The sequence below is a fragment of the Lissotriton helveticus genome, chromosome 10 (assembly GCF_964261635.1).
Source record: "Lissotriton helveticus chromosome 10, aLisHel1.1, whole genome shotgun sequence".
Taxonomy (NCBI): domain Eukaryota; kingdom Metazoa; phylum Chordata; class Amphibia; order Caudata; family Salamandridae; genus Lissotriton; species Lissotriton helveticus.
In genome coordinates this window covers 295,146,931-295,165,293 of record NC_136071.1, presented here as the reverse complement: position 1 = coordinate 295,165,293, position 18,363 = coordinate 295,146,931, and the positions used below count along the sequence as shown (strand labels likewise).

The following is an 18,363-nucleotide window of genomic DNA, read 5'->3' as shown; positions in this document are numbered from 1 at the left end:
TATGTTTCGATTTGTGTTTCCTACAACACAGGTTTTTAGTACAATCCATTCCAATGGGACCATGACCAGGAGCTGCCACAATATGTTGTACATTTTTAGGCCAGTCAATCAAGGGGGGTTCTCATGGGACCTCCGCTTCTCCTCTCCAAAGGCCCCTGGAGATCAAGGTGTGTTCATCCTTCTGCCTTATTTTTTAAATTAATTTTCACATTGTGGTGACCAAATCACTATAGACTAATCCTGTTTAAATTGTCCAAATGCTAATCCCCCACCCCTTAAAATCTACCCCTAAACCCTCTCACACCATAAAACCTAACACTCAGCCCTCCCTCCCAACCCTTGAACCCCTCTTACCGCTCCTGTTCCTCCGACGCTCCTCGGGGCTGCCCATCCGGAACAATTGACCGTCTTAGCCTGAACCACGCACAGGCATGGTTCAGACTACGTTGTTGTTCGTGCTTCAGCTTGCGTGACTCCAGAACTCATTGCTCCGGAGTTGTTGTTAAGGATATTCCCCCTCCTTTCAAGATGCAGAGTGCAGACGATGGACTAGCTCTGGAATAAAATGTCTAGGGGATTTATATGACTATAATGGGTTTATCTCGTTCAAAAGGCTGAGTAGTTTACATAATCTGACATCAGACATGCAATATAAATATTATCAGATTCGAGATTATTTTATACGTTGTATGAAATTGATAAATGTTTTGGATTCTGATATATGGGAAGGCCTGTAGGAGATAAACGAAAAATCTATGATCAGCATCGGATATAAAACCCTATGTACTTATAAGGAAGACGACTGTGCTAGATTAGCTGAGCGCTGGAGTCGCAGTATAGGGACACCTATCTCAGCTAACCCTATATCACGTGCCTTTATCAGTATTAACAATTCAGTACATTCTTCTAGTCTGAGGATGCAACAGTATAAAACAATTTGTCAATTATATTACACACCGGAAAGGATATCGAAATGGTCATCTTGTGATTCTCTCAGTGATCAAACTAAATGTCCGAAGTGTGATTTGAATGCAGCTCATTTGAAACACATGCTTTTCTTATTGGTGACCTAAATAATATCTCAGAAACTTGGGAGACTGTTTGTGTTCTCAACAATAGATGTACTGATGGGTGGGCAGAATATAGTAATCAGTCAGGCGGATTTAATTACTGTTTTATTGGTTTGTGCTAGGCTTACAATTGCCCGGGTCTGGATCTCACGTGTATCTTCGTCCGCTCTTGAATGGTGGCGATTGGTTAAAGAAACATACGAAATAGAACTCGCATTGGCTAAAATAAGAGGGAATCGTGCATTAAGCAAACTCAAGAAAGTTTGGGGACTATTGTTCTGAGGAATTTATGAAATAGTGTTGAATGTTTCGGTTTGATGAGCTCTGTGTTCTTTTTTTTTTTTTTTTTTTTTTCCCCTAGCGTGCAAATTTGCATTAATGATTGTTTATGTCAAATGTATATCTTGCTATTGGTTCTTTCTAAAAATCCTATTTTCTTTGTTCGTGTTGGTAAATAAAACCTTTTTATTTTTAAATTTTAAAAAAGGATATTCCCCCTCCCAAAGTATCAAAAAATAAAAAGGCGGCTGGATCGCATTTATATAGCTTATGCATAACCATACCATACTTAACTATAAAATCACTTTAACTTTTGTTCTTTTTAGTGAATTTCTGGGTTTTTTTTCTATGAAGAGTGAAATGTTATTACAAAAGTTTGCAATAACGCTGTTTTTATCTTCAGGTTTATCTTTCGCATTGTTAGTACTGTGCTTTAATTTTTCAACTGAATGCCTGTTAATATATATATTTTTTTTAATTTCCACATGCCCCATGGTACTCACACTAGACTCTAGAACCAATTCGAGGGATCTGGACGAGTTCTGTGTCAATATTACTTCTTGTTTTGAGTCCCACTAAAGTACCACAGGACCACCAAAAAACAGAATGTTCTGTTTAGTATAAAAGAGTGTTTTGTTTTTATATTTGAGCCTACAGCGTTATTAACTGTGTCAGTTCATGAGTATTCTTTGAGTCTTTTTGTAAACTTGGCTAATTGTTGGATGTCATTTTTGAGTGTAGAGGTCCAATAAAAACTACCATTAAAGAATATATATATTGACCACCTAATGGGTGAAGGGTGTGTGTTATAAGGGCTTGGCCACCAAATAGGGCTTGAGTGTCTGGAGGGAGTGGGCTCTCTGTGAGGAAGTCTGTAAAATCAATCAATCAAAGACATTTATAGAGCGCACTACCTACCCGTAGGGTCTCAAGGCGCTTGGGGGGGGGGGGGTGCCGCTACTGCTCGAACAGCCAGGTCTTGAGCTTCTTCCTGAAGGAGAGGTGGTCTTGGGTCAGGCGCAGGTCGGCCGGGAGGGAGTTCCAGGTCTTGGCGGCCATGTAGGAGAAGGACCTTCCTCCTGTGGTGGCCCTGCAGATGCGTGGGACGGCGGCGAGGGCGTGGCTGGCAGATCGGAGGTGGCGTTTGGGAGTGTAGAAGTTGATGCGGTTGTTGAGGTAGCTCGGGCCTTGATCGTGGAGAGCTTTGTGTGCGTGGGTAAGGAGGCGGAAGGTGATTCTCTTGTTGACCGGGAGCCAGTGCAGGTCTCTAAGGTGTCCGGAGATGTGGCTGTGTCGTGGGATGTCGAGGATGAGTCTGGCTGAGGCGTTCTGGATGCGCTGGAGTCTCTTCTGGGTCTTGGCGGTGGTTCCGGCGTAGAGTGCGTTGCCGTAGTCCAGTCGGCTGGTGACGAGGGCCTGGGTGACGGTTTTCCTGGTCTCTGTGGGGATCCACCAGAAGATCTTCCGAAGCATGCGCAGGGTGTTGAAGCACGCCGAGGAGACGGCGTTGACTTGCCTGGTCATGGAGAGGGAGGAGTCCAGGATGAAACCCAGGTTGCGTGCGTGGTCCGTCGGTTTGGGTGCGGTGCCCAGGGCGGGGGGCCACCAGGAGTCGTCCCAGGCGGAGGGCGAGGAGCCCAGGATGAGGACCTCCGTCTTCTCTGAGTTCAATTTCAGGCGGCTCGTCGTCATCCACTCGGCAACCTCTTTCATCCCTTCGTGCAGGTTGGCTCTGGCGGCAGCGGGGTCGTTGGTCAGGGAGAGGATCAGCTGGGTGTCGTCGGCGTAGGAGATTATGTTGAGGTTGTGTTGGCGTGTGATGGCCGCGAGGGGGCTCATGTAGACGTTGAAGAGGGTCGGGCTCAGCGAGGATCCATGAGGGACGCCGCAGATGACTTCGGTGGCCTCTGACTTGTACGGTGGTAGGCGGACTCTTTGTGTTCTTCCGTCGAGGAAGGAGACGATCCATTCCAGTGCCTTCTCCTGGATTCCGACGTTGCTGAGGCGCTGCACTAGGGTGCGGTGGCAGACCGTGTCGAAAGCCGCGGAGAGGTCTAGGAGGATGAGGCCACTGTTTCTCCGTTGTCCATCAGGGCTCGGATGTCGTCAGTGGCGGCGATGAGGGCGGTCTCGGTGCTGTGGTTGGCACGGAATCCAGACTGCGATGGGTCGAGGGATCCATTTGTCTCGAGGAAGGCGGCCAGCTGTTTGTTGACCGTCTTTTCGATGACTTTGGCTGGAAACTGGAGTAGAGAGATGGGGCGGTAATTCTTGAGTTCGGTGGGGTCTGCTGTAGGTTTCTTGAGTAGAGCGCTGAGTTCAGCGTGTTTCCAGCTCTCAGGGAAGGTGGCGGTGTCGAATGAGGTGTTGATGATGTCCCGCAGGTGGGGTGCGATGACAGCGTCGGCTTTGTTGAAGACGTGGTGAGGGCAGGGGTCGGTCGGAGATCCGGAGTGGATGGAGTTCATCGTGCGGACGGTGTCTTCGGTGCTGATCGGAGTCCAGGCGCGGAGAGTGGTGGTGGGGGGCGGCGGTTCGGTCGTGGCGTGCGTCGGTTGAGTGCTGAAGCTGTTGTGTATGTCCGCGATCTTGTTGTGGAAGTAGGAGGCGAGGGAGTTGCAGAGGTCTTGCGATGGGGTGATGTCGTTGTTTCCGGCGTTGGGGTTGGAGAGCTCTTTGACGATGTTGAAGAGTTCCTTGCAGTTGTGTGCGTTGTTGTCCAGTCGGTTCTTGAAAGCAGTTTTCTTGGCGGTGCGGATCAATTGGTGATGTTTCCGGGTGGCGAGCTTGAGGTTGGTCCTGTTGTCCGGCGGGGGTTCCTTTCTCCAGGTTTTCTCGAGGGCTCGGCAGTTCTTCTTGGAGCTCTTGAGTTCGTCGGTGAACCATGGGGCCTTCTTGCTGCCGGGTCTGCTGGGCGGGGTCTTCAGTGGGGCGAGTTCGTCCGCGCAGTTGCTGATCCACTTGGAGAGGTTGTCGGCGGCCTGGCTGGGGTTCGCTGAGCTGGCCGGAGGGTGCTGGCTCAGGGAAGCGGCGAGCTGGTCGGCTGTGATCTTGTTCCAGCTTCTTCGGGCAACCTGTTGCTGGTGGTGGTGGATCGTCGTTCTTCTGAAGGTGAAGTGGACGCAGCTGTGGTCCGTCCAGTGGAGAGTTGTGGCGTGGCTGAAGGCGATGTCTTTGCTGGATGAGAAGACGGCGTCGAGTGTGTGTCCGGCGAGGTGGGTGGGGGTGGACACCAGCTGCTTGAGTCCAAGGTTGGCGAGGTTGTCGAGCAGGGTGCTGGTGTTGCAGTCGTTGTTGTTCTCCAGGTGGAAGTTGAAGTCCCCCAGGAGGATGTAGTCATCGGAGGGGAGGGCGTGCGGGCTGACGAAGTCGGCGATGTCCTCGCTGAATTGAGTGCGTGGTCCCGGAGGTCGGTAGATCAGGGTGCCTCTGAGGGTGGTCTTCGGGTCGGTGTGGATCTGGAAATGCAGGTGTTCGGCGGAGGGTGGGGTGTTGTCGGTGCTGGTCGTGATGCGGATAGTGTTCTTGTGGATGATGGCGATGCCTCCTCCCACCTGGTTGGCGTTGCGGTCCCTCCGGGTGATCTTGTAGCCTTCTGGGATGGCGATGGCGATGTCGGGCGCTGAGGAGGCGTTCATCCAGGTCTCCGTGAGGAAGGCAACGTCAGGGGCTGTGGTGTCGAGGAGGTTCCAGAGTTCGATGGCGTGTCTGTGGACGGAGCGGGTGTTGAGCAGGATGCACTTGAGGTGGTTGCTGCTGGTGTTCGGCTTGGCAGGTGCTGGTGTCGGGCAGGTCCGGATGCAGGTGAACTTGCAGGTGTAGCAGCTGAAGGGTCCGTGGACGCGTCGTGGGGAGGCTCTGCAGCATCCTGGGACTCGGCCGGTGTTGAGTGCGATGAGGGAGGCGGCGGAGTACGACAGGCGGGTCGGTCGGGGTCCTCGAGGGCCAGGGGTCCTGGCGCTGGGCGCGGTCCGGTCGCGGACGGGCGCAGACGGGCTTACCTTTGGCGCGCCTTCGGCGCACAATCGGCGCGCCCGCTGCGCGTGACCGCTGCGCGTTCGCACGGTCGCCATATATGGCGAAGTGCGCGGGTGGGCGGAGCAGCTGGGAGGCGGGAGCGGGGAGGGAACAGAAGGAAAAAAGGGGCGGGGTCAGCGGTGGTGGCGGGAAGCGGGGAGCGGGGAGGAAAGACGGAGGGCGGTAACAGGCGGGAAAAAAACAGGCAATACGGCGGAAAAAGCAACAATTAACACAGATACAATTCTATAGGCAGAACGGCGGAAAAACAACAATTAACACAAATACAATCTGCACAGTGAACCAGGGGCACAGGGAGAGGAGCGCTGATCACGGACCACGCCGCTCGAGGGAGGGGGCGTGGTCACGAGCCGGCAGTCGGGCAGCGAGGCACAAAGGGAGGAGAGGCACACGCAGCAGCTGGTGGCCGTGCGGCGCGGGGGTGTCCTAAAACTAGGACACACTCACCTGCGTCGCACGGTCGCCATATATGGCCAAGTGCGCGGGTGGGCGGAGCAGCTGGGAGGCGGGAGCGGGGAGGGAACAGAAGGAAAAAAGGGGCGGGGTCAGCGGTGGTGGCGGGAAGCGGGGAGCGGGGAGGGAAGACGGAGGGCGGTAACAGGCGGGGAAAAAACAGGCAATACGGCGGAAAAAGCAACAATTAACACAGATACAATTCTATAGGCAGAACGGCGGAAAAACAACAATTAACACAAATACAATCTGCACAGTGAACCAGGGGCACAGGGAGAGGAGCGCTGATCACGGACCACGCCGCTCGAGGGAGGGGGCGTGGTCACGAGCCGGCAGTCGGGCAGCGAGGCACAAAGGGAGGAGAGGCACACGCAGCAGCTGGTGGCCGTGCGGCGCGGGGGTGTCCTAAAACTAGGACACACTCACCTGCGTCGCACGGTCGCCATATATGGCCAAGTGCGCGGGTGGGCGGAGCAGCTGGGAGGCGGGAGCGGGGAGGGAACAGAAGGAAAAAAGGGGCGGGGTCAGCGGTGGTGGCGGGAAGCGGGGAGCGGGGAGGGAAGACGGAGGGCGGTAACAGGCGGGAAAAAAACAGGCAATACGGCGGAAAAAGCAACAATTAACACAGATACAATTCTATAGGCAGAACGGCGGAAAAACAACAATTAACACAAATACAATCTGCACAGTGAACCAGGGGCACAGGGAGAGGAGCGCTGATCACGGACCACGCCGCTCGAGGGAGGGGGCGTGGTCACGAGCCGGCAGTCGGGCAGCGAGGCACAAAGGGAGGAGAGGCACACGCAGCAGCTGGTGGCCGTGCGGCGCGGGGGTGTCCAAAAGGCAAACGTTGTGAGCAGTGGGGGCTTGGCCACCTATTGGGCTTTAGTATCTGGAGGCAGTAGGATCTCCATCAGGACTTCTTTATAAGGTGGAGAGTGTCCTTTGTAGGAGCTTGGCCCGCTAATGAGAATTGGGTGTTATGATGGAGAGGGCTCACTGTCAAGGCTTCCTTTACAAGGCAAAAGTAGTGTGTAATAGTGGCTTGGCCACCCAATGGAACTTGGGTGTCTGGAGGACGTAGGCCCTTCATGAAGCTGTACAATATGAAGGTGTGCGTAGTAGGAGCTTTTGCCCCCTAATGAAGCTTGGGTGTGTGCAGGAGTGGGTTCTCTTTGAAGACTTCTGTACAAGGCTACTATAAAAGGCAAAGGGTGTGCGTAGTAAAAGCTTGGCTACCTAATGGAGCTTGGGTGTCTGGAAAGAGTGGGCTCCCTGTGATGACTTCTCTACGAGCGAAGGGGCAATGTTGTAGGGGCTTGACCACCTAATAGGGCTTGGGTGTCTGTAGGGGGTGGACTCTCCATGAAAACTTTTGTACAAGGTGAACGATATGGTTTATAGGGGCTTGGCCACCCTGTGGGACTTGGATGGCTGAAGGTAGTAGCTCGCTCGTGAAGACTTCTGTACAAGATGTGTGCATAGTAGGAGTTTTGATGCCTAATGATGCTTGGGTGTTTGGAGGGAGTCAGCTCTCCATGAAGACTTCTGTAAAAGGTGATGGGTATGAGTTGGAGGGGCTTGCTCACCTAGTTGGGCTTGAGTGTCTTGAGTGGGAGAGGGTTCTCATTGAAGAGTTCAGTCTGTATACAGTAGACACTTGGCCACCTAATGGGGACTGGGTATCTGGAGAGAATGAACTGCATCAAGACTTTTGTTCAAGGAGAAGGGTGTACATAGTATGAGCTTCGCCACCTAATGGGGCTTGGGTATCTGCAGGAGTGGGCTCGTCATGAAGACTTCTGAACAAGGCAATGGGTGTCTGTAGTAGGAGCATGGTCATCTAATGGGGATTGGGTGTCTGGAGGGAGTGGACCCTAAATAAAGACTTAAATATTTAAATACAAAGTGAAGGGTGTGCACAGTAGGGGCTTGGCCACCTAATGGGGCTTGGGTGACTGCAGAATTTGGGCCCTCAGTGAAGACTTCAGTACAAGGCAAATGGTGTGCATAGTAGGGGCATGGCTACCTATTGGGGGTAGGGTGTTTGGAAGGAGTGGACTCTCCATGAAGACTTCTGTTTAATGTGAAGGATCTGCGTAGTATGGGTATAACCACCTAATGTGGGGTGTGTGTCTGGAAGGAGTGGGCTGTCCAGGAAGACTTCTGTACAAGACGAAGCGTATGTGTAGTAGGGGTTGGCCAACTAATGGGGCTTGGGTGTCTTGAGGGAGTCAAATCTCTATGAATACTTCAGTACGAGGTGAAAGGTCTATGTAGTAGGAGCTTGGTTACCTAGTAGAGCTTGTTATTTGTTACTTTTTTCACTGGCCCCTTGGTACTTCTGCGGAGCCAGCAAGGACGTTGTGTACTCTCTCAAGAGTTCCTTAGGACCACATGGGAGGGCCATGCTAACCCCTGCAGGAGTACCAGGGAATATACCAGTCACGTTTTCTTTTTATATTTTTGATCCCTCTAGTCCCTCTAAAACCCTCCCCATAACTGGTCAGGTTACACCTACCCCATCTCTTTCCATCTCATGTCAAGATTTAGGACACTGGCACCTGTAATGGCACCACAATAACCTCTTACCAAGATGGCCGATGGGGAAACAAAGCCCTCTACCAATCAGAACTCTCAATTATTTTAATTTGTAGTCTCGCAGGAATCCTGTTGGATCAATCGTCCAGATAGCTCTATAATTTGTACATTTAATTCTCAAAAACACCTGAATGGATTTATACCCAATCACAAAATTCAGGCTTTTTAATTAGGCATCTAGCTTCTGCACAATTTGGTGTAATTCTGTTCATCCTCTTTTAATTTTTCTATATTGCGGTCCAAAATTCTTGAAATTGAATCGGCAAAACATGTTTTGGGGCACCCCTTTGCTCAAAACTGCTTGACGGATCACTCTGAAACTTCCCAGGGAGGACCTGAGGTGGCTGAAGATTTTTTTTGGAAAGTTTCATGAAGATTTGTCAAATGGCACCAACGTTATTAGCAAAACAAAAACACTCTACCTACAGAATTCTGGCCTAACTATAACTACATAGTGGCGACCACCACTGTGTAATATGTATGTGGGATAAAGTACTCCCTGTCATAAATGATGAGGATATTGCAAGTCACAGGGGAGAGGGACAAGGATATAAGGTTATGGAACTCTGAGGTGACATGAAATATCCTATCCTTCTCATGTACTGCAGATGCTACTCGGTGATGAAGCATGCCACACAATTGTGTGGGTGAAAGTTCTGTCAGAAAATCAGGGTTTGTCCCAGCTCTGTCTGGGATTACTATGCATCCCTTTACATTATTTACATCACTTTGCAATTGGACAACGCTTTAGTTAATCATGGCCAAATACACACTCAAAAAAGCTGAAAAGGCGAGGGAGAGCTTCCCACAACTCACTCTCCAAAATGTTCCTCTAAAGAAAGGTACTGTTATAAAAGATTGCAAAAAGGTTAAAAACAATGACTATTTTTATATTATATCAAATCTATCTGACCTTCAAATAGAATATAGGCACATATTTGAGGGGTTTCACAATGCTGGCCATTAAGTCTTTACACACTTCATTTGCAGAGTCATCTAATGCTATCAATCCAGTTTTTTACATATGAAATAGCATCGATCAATTGGGATAAAATGCCAAATTGCTGATAGTAATCCTAAATTGCATAATATTGATCTCTACATGCTACACTATTAAAGCAGGGACTAGATCAGTTGACCTTCTATCATCCTCGAACAGCAGAAGGCCATAACAAATATCTTGATTGACATCAGGCCACAAGTAAGATGTTATAACTATGGGCTTTGCACAGGAAAATGACCCTGTCTTTTTATTCTAAATCAACCAGGGCTCCCTAACTGTTAAAAACCTACCTAAAATATTTTGTTTTCCTTCTGGAAATCACGACCAGAGACGGTATAAGCTATGTTCACCTTCATTCTCTATAGTTATTTTGCCAGACAATGAGAGATTTTAAAGATAGGTGAGATCATATTACAAAAACAAAGAGAATATGCACTACATGCAAGTTCATGCTTGTAGCATTTAAAGTCTTAAATATAGTGTGTTTTGGTGCCTTAGGCCGACAATATGAGTGAACAGGAGTTTACTGACCTCTGCAGAGTCCCCAGTTGGCGCTCAGGTCGAAATCCCAAGTTGAGAAGAGTTTATGCATCTCGTAATTATCAGGTGCAATAAAGTCTGCATCTTTCATAACATTTGTCAAGTCAATTCTGCCCAAATCTAACAGGGAAAATTATGGATTTATCATGAATTGCAGACTTTGATGGTCTAAGCACCAAAAGCCAGTGTGTTATTCCCCAAAACCTTGGAATACGTGCATTAACACCATCGGAGCTCGTCATGACCCGCGCGGAGCTCACACGCGGGGATAATTCCCCTGCTGTGCTGAGCGTTTCACGCAAACGGGTGTGGTCATGATGAGCTCAGCTTGTCTTGAGCACAGCGCCACCGTGCAGCATGACGAGCCAAGTTCGTCACAAGCACCGTGGCGCTGCGCACACCCCCCCTTCCCCAGTGCCGTGGGGGAATTAGCCACACGGTGAAGGGGTTAATGGGGCACTGATAATCAGGGCCAAAAAGGGGGAATACCTGATACCTTTTGCAAGCTTTCCAATGGTATATGATGGTGCAATACATTTCAAGAAGAAAATCTAAAGATGACCTGTCTAGGGCACAAAAAGCTTGGGAGAAGTATCCACTATAACATAAAAGGTCTAAAAAGAGTATTGATGCTTAGATTTGTTAAGACACATACAGGGATAGGAGCACTCTTGAGACTTTTAAAAATAGCCAGGTGACAGGAGCAATGCATTTCATAGAGAAACGTAACAAATGTAAACAGTCATTCACTATTTATATTTATATTATGTATAGTTTTATAAAGAGTTTTTTTTAAATTATATTCACAAACCAAACCACTCTTAGAAGAGTCATTAATAAACTTTTAATAAAGATAAAAAAGCAAAACAAGAAATGTCATTCAGAAAGAAATTAAATAAATTCAATTCACTGAATTGTAATCCATAATCAAACAAATTCCCTAAAGCATAAACTAGCGTCTGCAATATTTAGTCGAATGGGCATATCATTTAAGAACTAACTACATTAACATAAGCATAAAGACACTTAGCTATCCAGAGGAGCAACCAACAACGTTTTGGATAGGTAGAACGTATTAGTTTTCATAAGAACTTTCAAACTTTTTGATCTAGGCTTTTAATTTTTGTGTTGTGCTTGTATTTGGCAAAACGCATTAAAAGGTAGTGCATATATGTAATATGCACCTTTGCCCTCAATATGTCATAGCATTCCTTTCTCCTGGTATTTACAGTGAATTATTTTCCTACATTTGTTTACATCATGACTTTAAAATGATGCTTTAAATATTTGTAATAAAAGAGATTTAATTTCCGTGCACTTCTAGATATGTTCTCAGTGTTTAAGGCAAAACTTATTTTTCCATCTTTTTTCCATAGGTCGTTAGCCATTGGTCATCAGTATTCATCACTAGGCACACAGCCTATCCTTTGCGGGAGCATTCCCGGGTTGGTGCCTAAACAGTTGCGCTTCTGTCGAAACTATGTTGAGATAATGCCAAGCGTGGCAGAAGGTGTGAAAATTGGTATTCAAGAATGTCAGCATCAGTTCCGGGGGAGAAGGTGGAACTGCACGACCGTCAATGACAATCTGGCCATCTTTGGGCCAGTCTTGGACAAAGGTAATTAAGACCACATGAAGACAACATAAATTCAAGTACAATCTGTAATTTTATTTTTATTTTTGGTATTCATACAAAGGTCGCTATTCTGTGATGCGCTGCATGAAAGGAAAAGGGCAGAACAGTGCCGTATCTACTTGGGGTTCATCTTTCCCCTCACTGGTGCACTTTACGCTGTTGTGTGCCAATGAACACATCCTTGCACCACAGCACGAGGGTGTATATGTTTTGTCCGCCATAGGTTTTGTATTGGAAAGGGTCCCTTCCATTACAAAACCTATGCTTTACTATTTTGTATGTGTGCTGTACAGTACAGCACATACGCAAAGTTGACTAAATGTGGAGAATTTTAAATCTTGCTCCACTGTGGGCACTGTTGGCCAACTGTTTGCATACAAATGCTACTAGACTGGGATTTACATCATAAGCCATGGGGGATTGCTTGGGAATGCTCATGTATCACCCTTGATATGTCCCCTTTAGGCTATGGACTGCATAGAGCTACTTTGAATTACTGTAGGGAACTTTCCAATGCCAATCAGTTAGTAAGTCAAATATTCTTTATTCAGCCTTAGGCCAAAAAAGATACAAAAACTAGAAATGCTAATGTTTTTAAAAAATAACAAAACTACACATCATCAATTAGTGCACATATTTCCCTGTGATCAGATGTTATGAAATTTCATAATAGATTGGACCATATTTTAAATGAAGATTGAATACATTTAACTACTGAAAAAACTAATAGCTGAATTGCAGAATTGCATCAGTTTGAAGTTGTTGTAATACGTTAAAAGCTCATTTATGGCAAATGATATCAAAAGAGTGAAATAAGGGTAGTAAAATCAATTTCCTATATAACAAGTAAAATTGACAAAACATAATAAAGTGCATTGTTGATTGGAGTGTTTAACTGTCACAAGGACAACAAGGCACATTTGTTCATAGTCCTTTCTAGGGAAAAGATACTAAAACATGTAAAACATTAAATCTGAAACAAGTTAATAAATATCTATGGTAAATATGAGAAATGAATAATAGATAAGGTTCCATAGTGTTAGTCATTATTATTGTCAGATAAGAATTGACAGTTGGTTTTGACAGCTCACTTGAAATTCGATGTTCCTGACATGTGCCTAAAAACAGGGCTTTCAATTAAATTTTCATCCTCAACTTAACATAAGATTGTCAAGTAAACAAGTCAGACAATCCTTACCAATAAAACCATTATTTCACATACTTGAGCCTGGGAATAAGGTGCCCATTTGTTAGTGAGAGACAACCGCCTATAATTAACCTTTCAAAAGAGGCCTCGTCTGGGGCTCAGGGAGTAAGCCAGACCATCACTTATCACAGTTTAATTAGATCATCCAAGATAATAAGTCCCAACTCGGCATGGCACATGAAAGAGGATATATTCTTTGTCACTGCCAATAATGTATGTAAAACAGAATTTTCACCTTATTGAATCCCCTTCAGTGAACACTATGCACTGATGTCGGCCCAAGAGTTACAATGAGGATGCATTTGGAATAATACATTGTTAACATGTCCCTGAGTGGTGTAGGTCCCAATTTCCTGTACAATCTAAACAGAGACTCCAGAGAACCTATGTAATGGAAGAATCAAAAGGGGCAAACCGGTATTGAAAGGTCTTTCCTTGATGAAGGTGGGTTGCTTGATGGCATCTGATCTTAGTGGCCCTTGGGCTACAAAACTATTAAATTAAATTATGCTAAGTTTATTTTGAAATACAAATTCTTCATGAAAATGACAAAAGAATCAAGTAGATATTGAAGCCGTTTGGCCTTGTGGGCCATCAGGACTGCGTCAGCGGAAAAGAGGATGTGGATCGCAAGGGAGACTATCAAGGGCACATTTCAAGAAAATAGACAATTGGAGTGTCTACCAATTTGATAACATGATATGCCATAATTTAGATCTGTTGACCAGGTTGAACGCAGATGAGAGATCCATAAACACTAGTTGGATTACCTCCCCTTTGGCCACAGTATATTTAGAGATCAACTGAGTTTAGGACAATGTTCTATCATACCTAGGACATGGCGAAAGTCATAGTGAGCCTCAGACAGAATAGAATTCTCTTGTGCCCATTCCTCTAACTTTACAAAATAATGTTACCCGCCACTTTAACTTAGAATCCAAAAAAGATATTGGTCTGTAACATGAGGTTCGACTTTATCCCCCTGTTTGAAAATTGTCACTGTAATGGAGAGACCATGATTTAGGGTATCTGGATTCTGCTGCAGCATTTAATACGCTGGTAATTAGTGGGGCTCATATGTCCAAATAATACAGAAAACAGAACTGTTGGAACTCCACCTGGAGCCTTCCCCTTTGCACATGTGTAAATAGCTGTTCTAACCTCAGCGAGTTCGAAATAAATAAAATGACCTGACCCCATAGCCAATACCACATGTAGATTACTCACTAAATAGTTAGAAGCCTACATTTTGTGAAGGTGAAGAGCTCCCTCTGAAATATGGAGCGTTAGCCACCCTCCATAATTCACTATTGTTGCTGAGTGCACTTGTGTGCTGTATGAAGGCCCACACTTCAGCCCTTATAGTTGGTGTACTGCTCTCTAAGGCTTTCTTATAGTCTCACCTACACATACATAGCATCCACTAGCAGGGTTAAGACGTTAAGGCTACCATCAAGTTTTTATGAGCAAGAGTACTGACCTTATGAAACAAACTATGAGGTTTCACATGGTATTAATGAGGAGAACCAGTCAAAAGGTTTTGAAATGCTTTGCCAATAAACACTCAAATGTATTCAGAATACCTAACAGATCACTTTGCTCCCCCAGGCATACCATTAAATCAATATGAAAAAGCTGAATTAAGTCACAAAATGTTTTAGATGCATTGACGTTGGGCCATTTGTATGTGTTGCCTTTGTTTTTGATCAAAGATCCAAAGATCCAAAATCTACAGAGGTTTTATGGAACTGCTATAGACATGCTTAATTGCCAGGATTCACAGGTAATGGCCACTTCTACAATGCACAGAGCTCTTGAAATCCAAAAGGAGGCCAGTCCTCTGAAAGCAAAATAAAATCATTAAGTGACAAAATACCCCTTCCAGTGAAAGCTGGAACCCTCACAGGATTAGTATTAGACATGTCTGATGCACAAAGCAAGTGATATTTCATATGAACATTGTTAAAGTCAAAAAGTATTTTGTTCGAAGTGAGTGAGTTCTACATCATTGGGATTACCTAAACTACGGACAAAGTTGCATATTACAATCTCCTAACCAAATCAATGGCCAGGCCCCTTCATTGTCTTTAAATAGATGATATAAGTCAGAGACTAAGGTTTTAATAACATCCCGCTCCTTATGAAGGCATTGTTATTATAATAGTTAGTTGTTAATCACTATTGTTTTAGCTGGGTGTAAACCCTAAACTCATAACAACTGATAGTGCAGTGATTCATTTGGGACAGTAGACCCTTTAATAGAAGAAGTTTCAAATGTTAGAGTAGCCAAACCACTTTTAGCCCTTCCCTCCATGAATGAGTGACTAGAATATCATGAGTAATAACGCTGTCAATGAAAAAAGGTTCAGTTGAGGTCAATGTGGGTAATAAAACTTAACCAATCAGGATTTACTAACTTGGAACCGGCTCCCGTCACAATCCATGAAAGAGACTTGAAAACCTTAGTGTGAGTGATGGAGGCATCATTATTAGGCATCAATGAGGGAGGGCTGATGCAACATTGCATTGATGGAAATTGTTATCAGAAAGGCGTTGATCTAACTCACTGATAAAGACAGCCCTTGGTAACTCATCACTTGATTTTAAGTAAAATGTCAAACATCACCATCTAATGTTTGGAGTGGAGCAGGTGTGTTAGATGTATCAACACTGCAGAGAGAATCACTTTGGATAGGATTGTGAGCGCCCCGGATCTGACCAACAGTTACCGTGCAATTGGGGCCCTGTAAAAATACCCTAGGGGTTCTGTTGTTTAGCCAAAGTGAACTTGATAAAAATTGCACAATACGTTGCACAGTAGAAGATGCTCAGATTTCACTACCACACAATCACCCTTCCTCTTAGGATTATTACCAATCCAGAACCATAACAATATCGCTATAATGATATCCAACCCCACCACTCTTTTAATTCAGCCTTTTAACTCAGGCTTGACTTCTTTCTGATTATAGCTTAGCTCAAGAACATCAGTCAAACTACCATCATAGGTAGTCACATCAGGTGAAGCTGGAGGCGCGGGAGGACCTACAGGGTAGTTCTGACATGGTAGATGAGTGGGAGGAGGGTATTGTATCAGAGATATATTCTAGTCCTGAAATGCCTGTTGTACTCAGGATACTAAGACCTGGCCCTTGCCTGACTGGGGCCCAAATGAAGTAGTGGAAGTAGAAGTAGCAGAGTCACTTCTTGGCCCAGTCCTCACCCACCTCCTTGCCCTTGACCTCTCCCTTCTATGACCCTTGTAGAGCTATAATGCTCCCCCTCCATTGTCCCCAGTTTCAACACAGTCTTGATTTCTAACGCACCATTAGTGCGGTTTGTCAACAACCGTTTAATACCATATGAATTGGAAAGAACAAATTCAAATGATTTGTTAATAATGCCTTCATCTGTAGCCCCAGTTTGTTAGATAGGCTGGTGTCTGCGAAAACAAACTCTTGACTAAAGTCAATAAAGACTGCTGGAAACTTGTTCCTAGCGTAGCTAGGCAGAGTATGATTTGCTGATTATTTTTTCCTCATAATGTCTTGTTTCTTTTTGGCACGAGGAGGATTGTGAAAATACTAATATGACCCAAACTCAATCCATAAAGAGGTGTTCACTACACCCAGGTTAGGGTCGAACTTGGCAGGGGAATAGTCCTGAGAATCCTTTGGAGTGGTGCTGGAAACCATGAGCACCGTGGAGTCTGCCAAACAACTCTTTACAGCACCCAATCTTTCTTCCACTGAGCTAATTTATTTGTGTAGGGCTTCACTAGCTAAAACATTACCTATGGAAGGAGCTGTAAAAGTCTTGCCATCCAAGGACGTGGGGGCATTCCTTTTCCTCATGATGTGATACGTTCCAGCTAGAGGGGTGGCTCAGTCCTGCTTCTTCCAGGCTTCCACTTGCATTGTATACTTTAGTGTAACTCATAATCAGGGCCTAAGTCTTAGTCTTAGTCTTAGTCTTTCTCAAGTAGTGCCACACGATTTTGGAATTTACTTCCTCTGTCTCTCCACACAGCCTACTTGTCTAACCACATTAAAAAAATAAATTTCTTTTTCAAAATCACTTCCAAGTTGTGCTTAATTTAGCACAGACTTTGCCTCTCTTCCATCTGGATGCTTAACCTATCACACCCCATCCCAGGCTTGTGCATTATTTCTAGAGATCCTAACCTCCTCCCATCGAATTCATATTTGATGCTTTGCTTTGCTTTCCTATGCTTTCCTCACTTCTCTTCTCATCTTCTCTCTGCTCCACTCCTGTCTTTTACTTTTACTTCTCCTCTTTTTATATGTACCGTCTTGTCTTAGTGCAATTGTCAATCCGGCCTGCCCCATACCCCTTTTATTCTTCAGTCCTTATTATATTGTTTTCTGTCTTTGAGGTTGTTATTCATTTAGACATATTACCTCTAAAAGTTTTTTATATTTCTTTTCTCAGTGTGTCCATATTGTGGTCTACTGCATTGTACTTGTTGTAAAGTGCTCTAATGCCCCCTGGAGTTGTTTGCGCTTTATAATACTGTATAAATAAATATCCTTGTGCTTGTGACTGAAGGTGTATAAAATACATATGACAAAATATGCAATTTTTCCATCATAATATGGAGTCCAGAGCAGATCCAGCGTGTCACTATCTATTTTTGTAGCCTGAGCCAATCAGTATCAATGTTATGAGTGATTTGCACTTAATCCTAAAATTGTCTGACACATCGGAGCTTTTAGGGTATTGCTATAATTTACTTTTGCTTCCTTTCTCCATTTTATATCAATATTAAGAGCCTTTCCTTCTTTGAAGAGACTAATACAGTGGTAACAAATTTAAGTCACTTGGATGCCTCATTGCATAGCTCATAGTAAAAAAAGGAATGCTATTGTTGTCAAAAGTAGTGTAGTATGCAGTTACTAGTCACATAGGTGGGAGTTATTTTGTTGGAATTGGTCTTGGCTGTGACTAGAAATTGTTGCTGTTTAGTCAATCGAAACATTTCAAATAAGCGTCTGTCCATGTTTTAGCAGTGAGAATGTTGTGTTCAGAGTTTCTTTGTAATAGCATAGATTTACTTTCTTTTTTTGGAATTAACAACATATAGGTGGGGACATCTATGTTTATGTTAGCTAAGAGGTTGTTTGGCAAATATTGAACGGTCTGCCTGCTAATTCCAGTACTCAGATAAACTTCTTAAATTGTTCTAAGAAGGATATGTTGATGAACTGTGTAGTCACTCCTGAAAAGTCCAGTCACAATAGTTTGGTGGAGATTCCTCTATTTTTAATGATTTGAAGTCATTTATTACTACCTAAGAATGAAGTCTTAGGGGCTAAATTTGTTTCAGGCAGGAACCATCTGACAATGAGTAGGCGATTCTGGCCGCTCTATTAGGATATAACTGCCGTGCAGGCTATTGCAAAATGCATTTTTCTAGTACGGCTTGTGCTGCGGCCCAGGAAAAGGGCCGCAGTACAAGCGACAATTGAAAAATGCATTTTGTGCACATCATGAACCATGTGCCAGGCACCATGTG

General features: G+C 45.1%; 1 protein-coding gene across 1 annotated transcript in view; it reads left to right on the top strand.

Annotated features, from left to right (window-relative positions):
• The window catches only part of WNT3A (Wnt family member 3A), a 283,107-nt gene that overhangs the window by 215,421 nt on the left and 49,323 nt on the right, over positions 1-18,363 (top strand). The window contains exon 2 of the mRNA XM_078662445.1: positions 11,361-11,602. Within this exon, the coding sequence (XP_078518571.1) occupies positions 11,361-11,602 (242 nt within the window). The remainder of the gene's footprint in view (positions 1-11,360; positions 11,603-18,363) is intronic.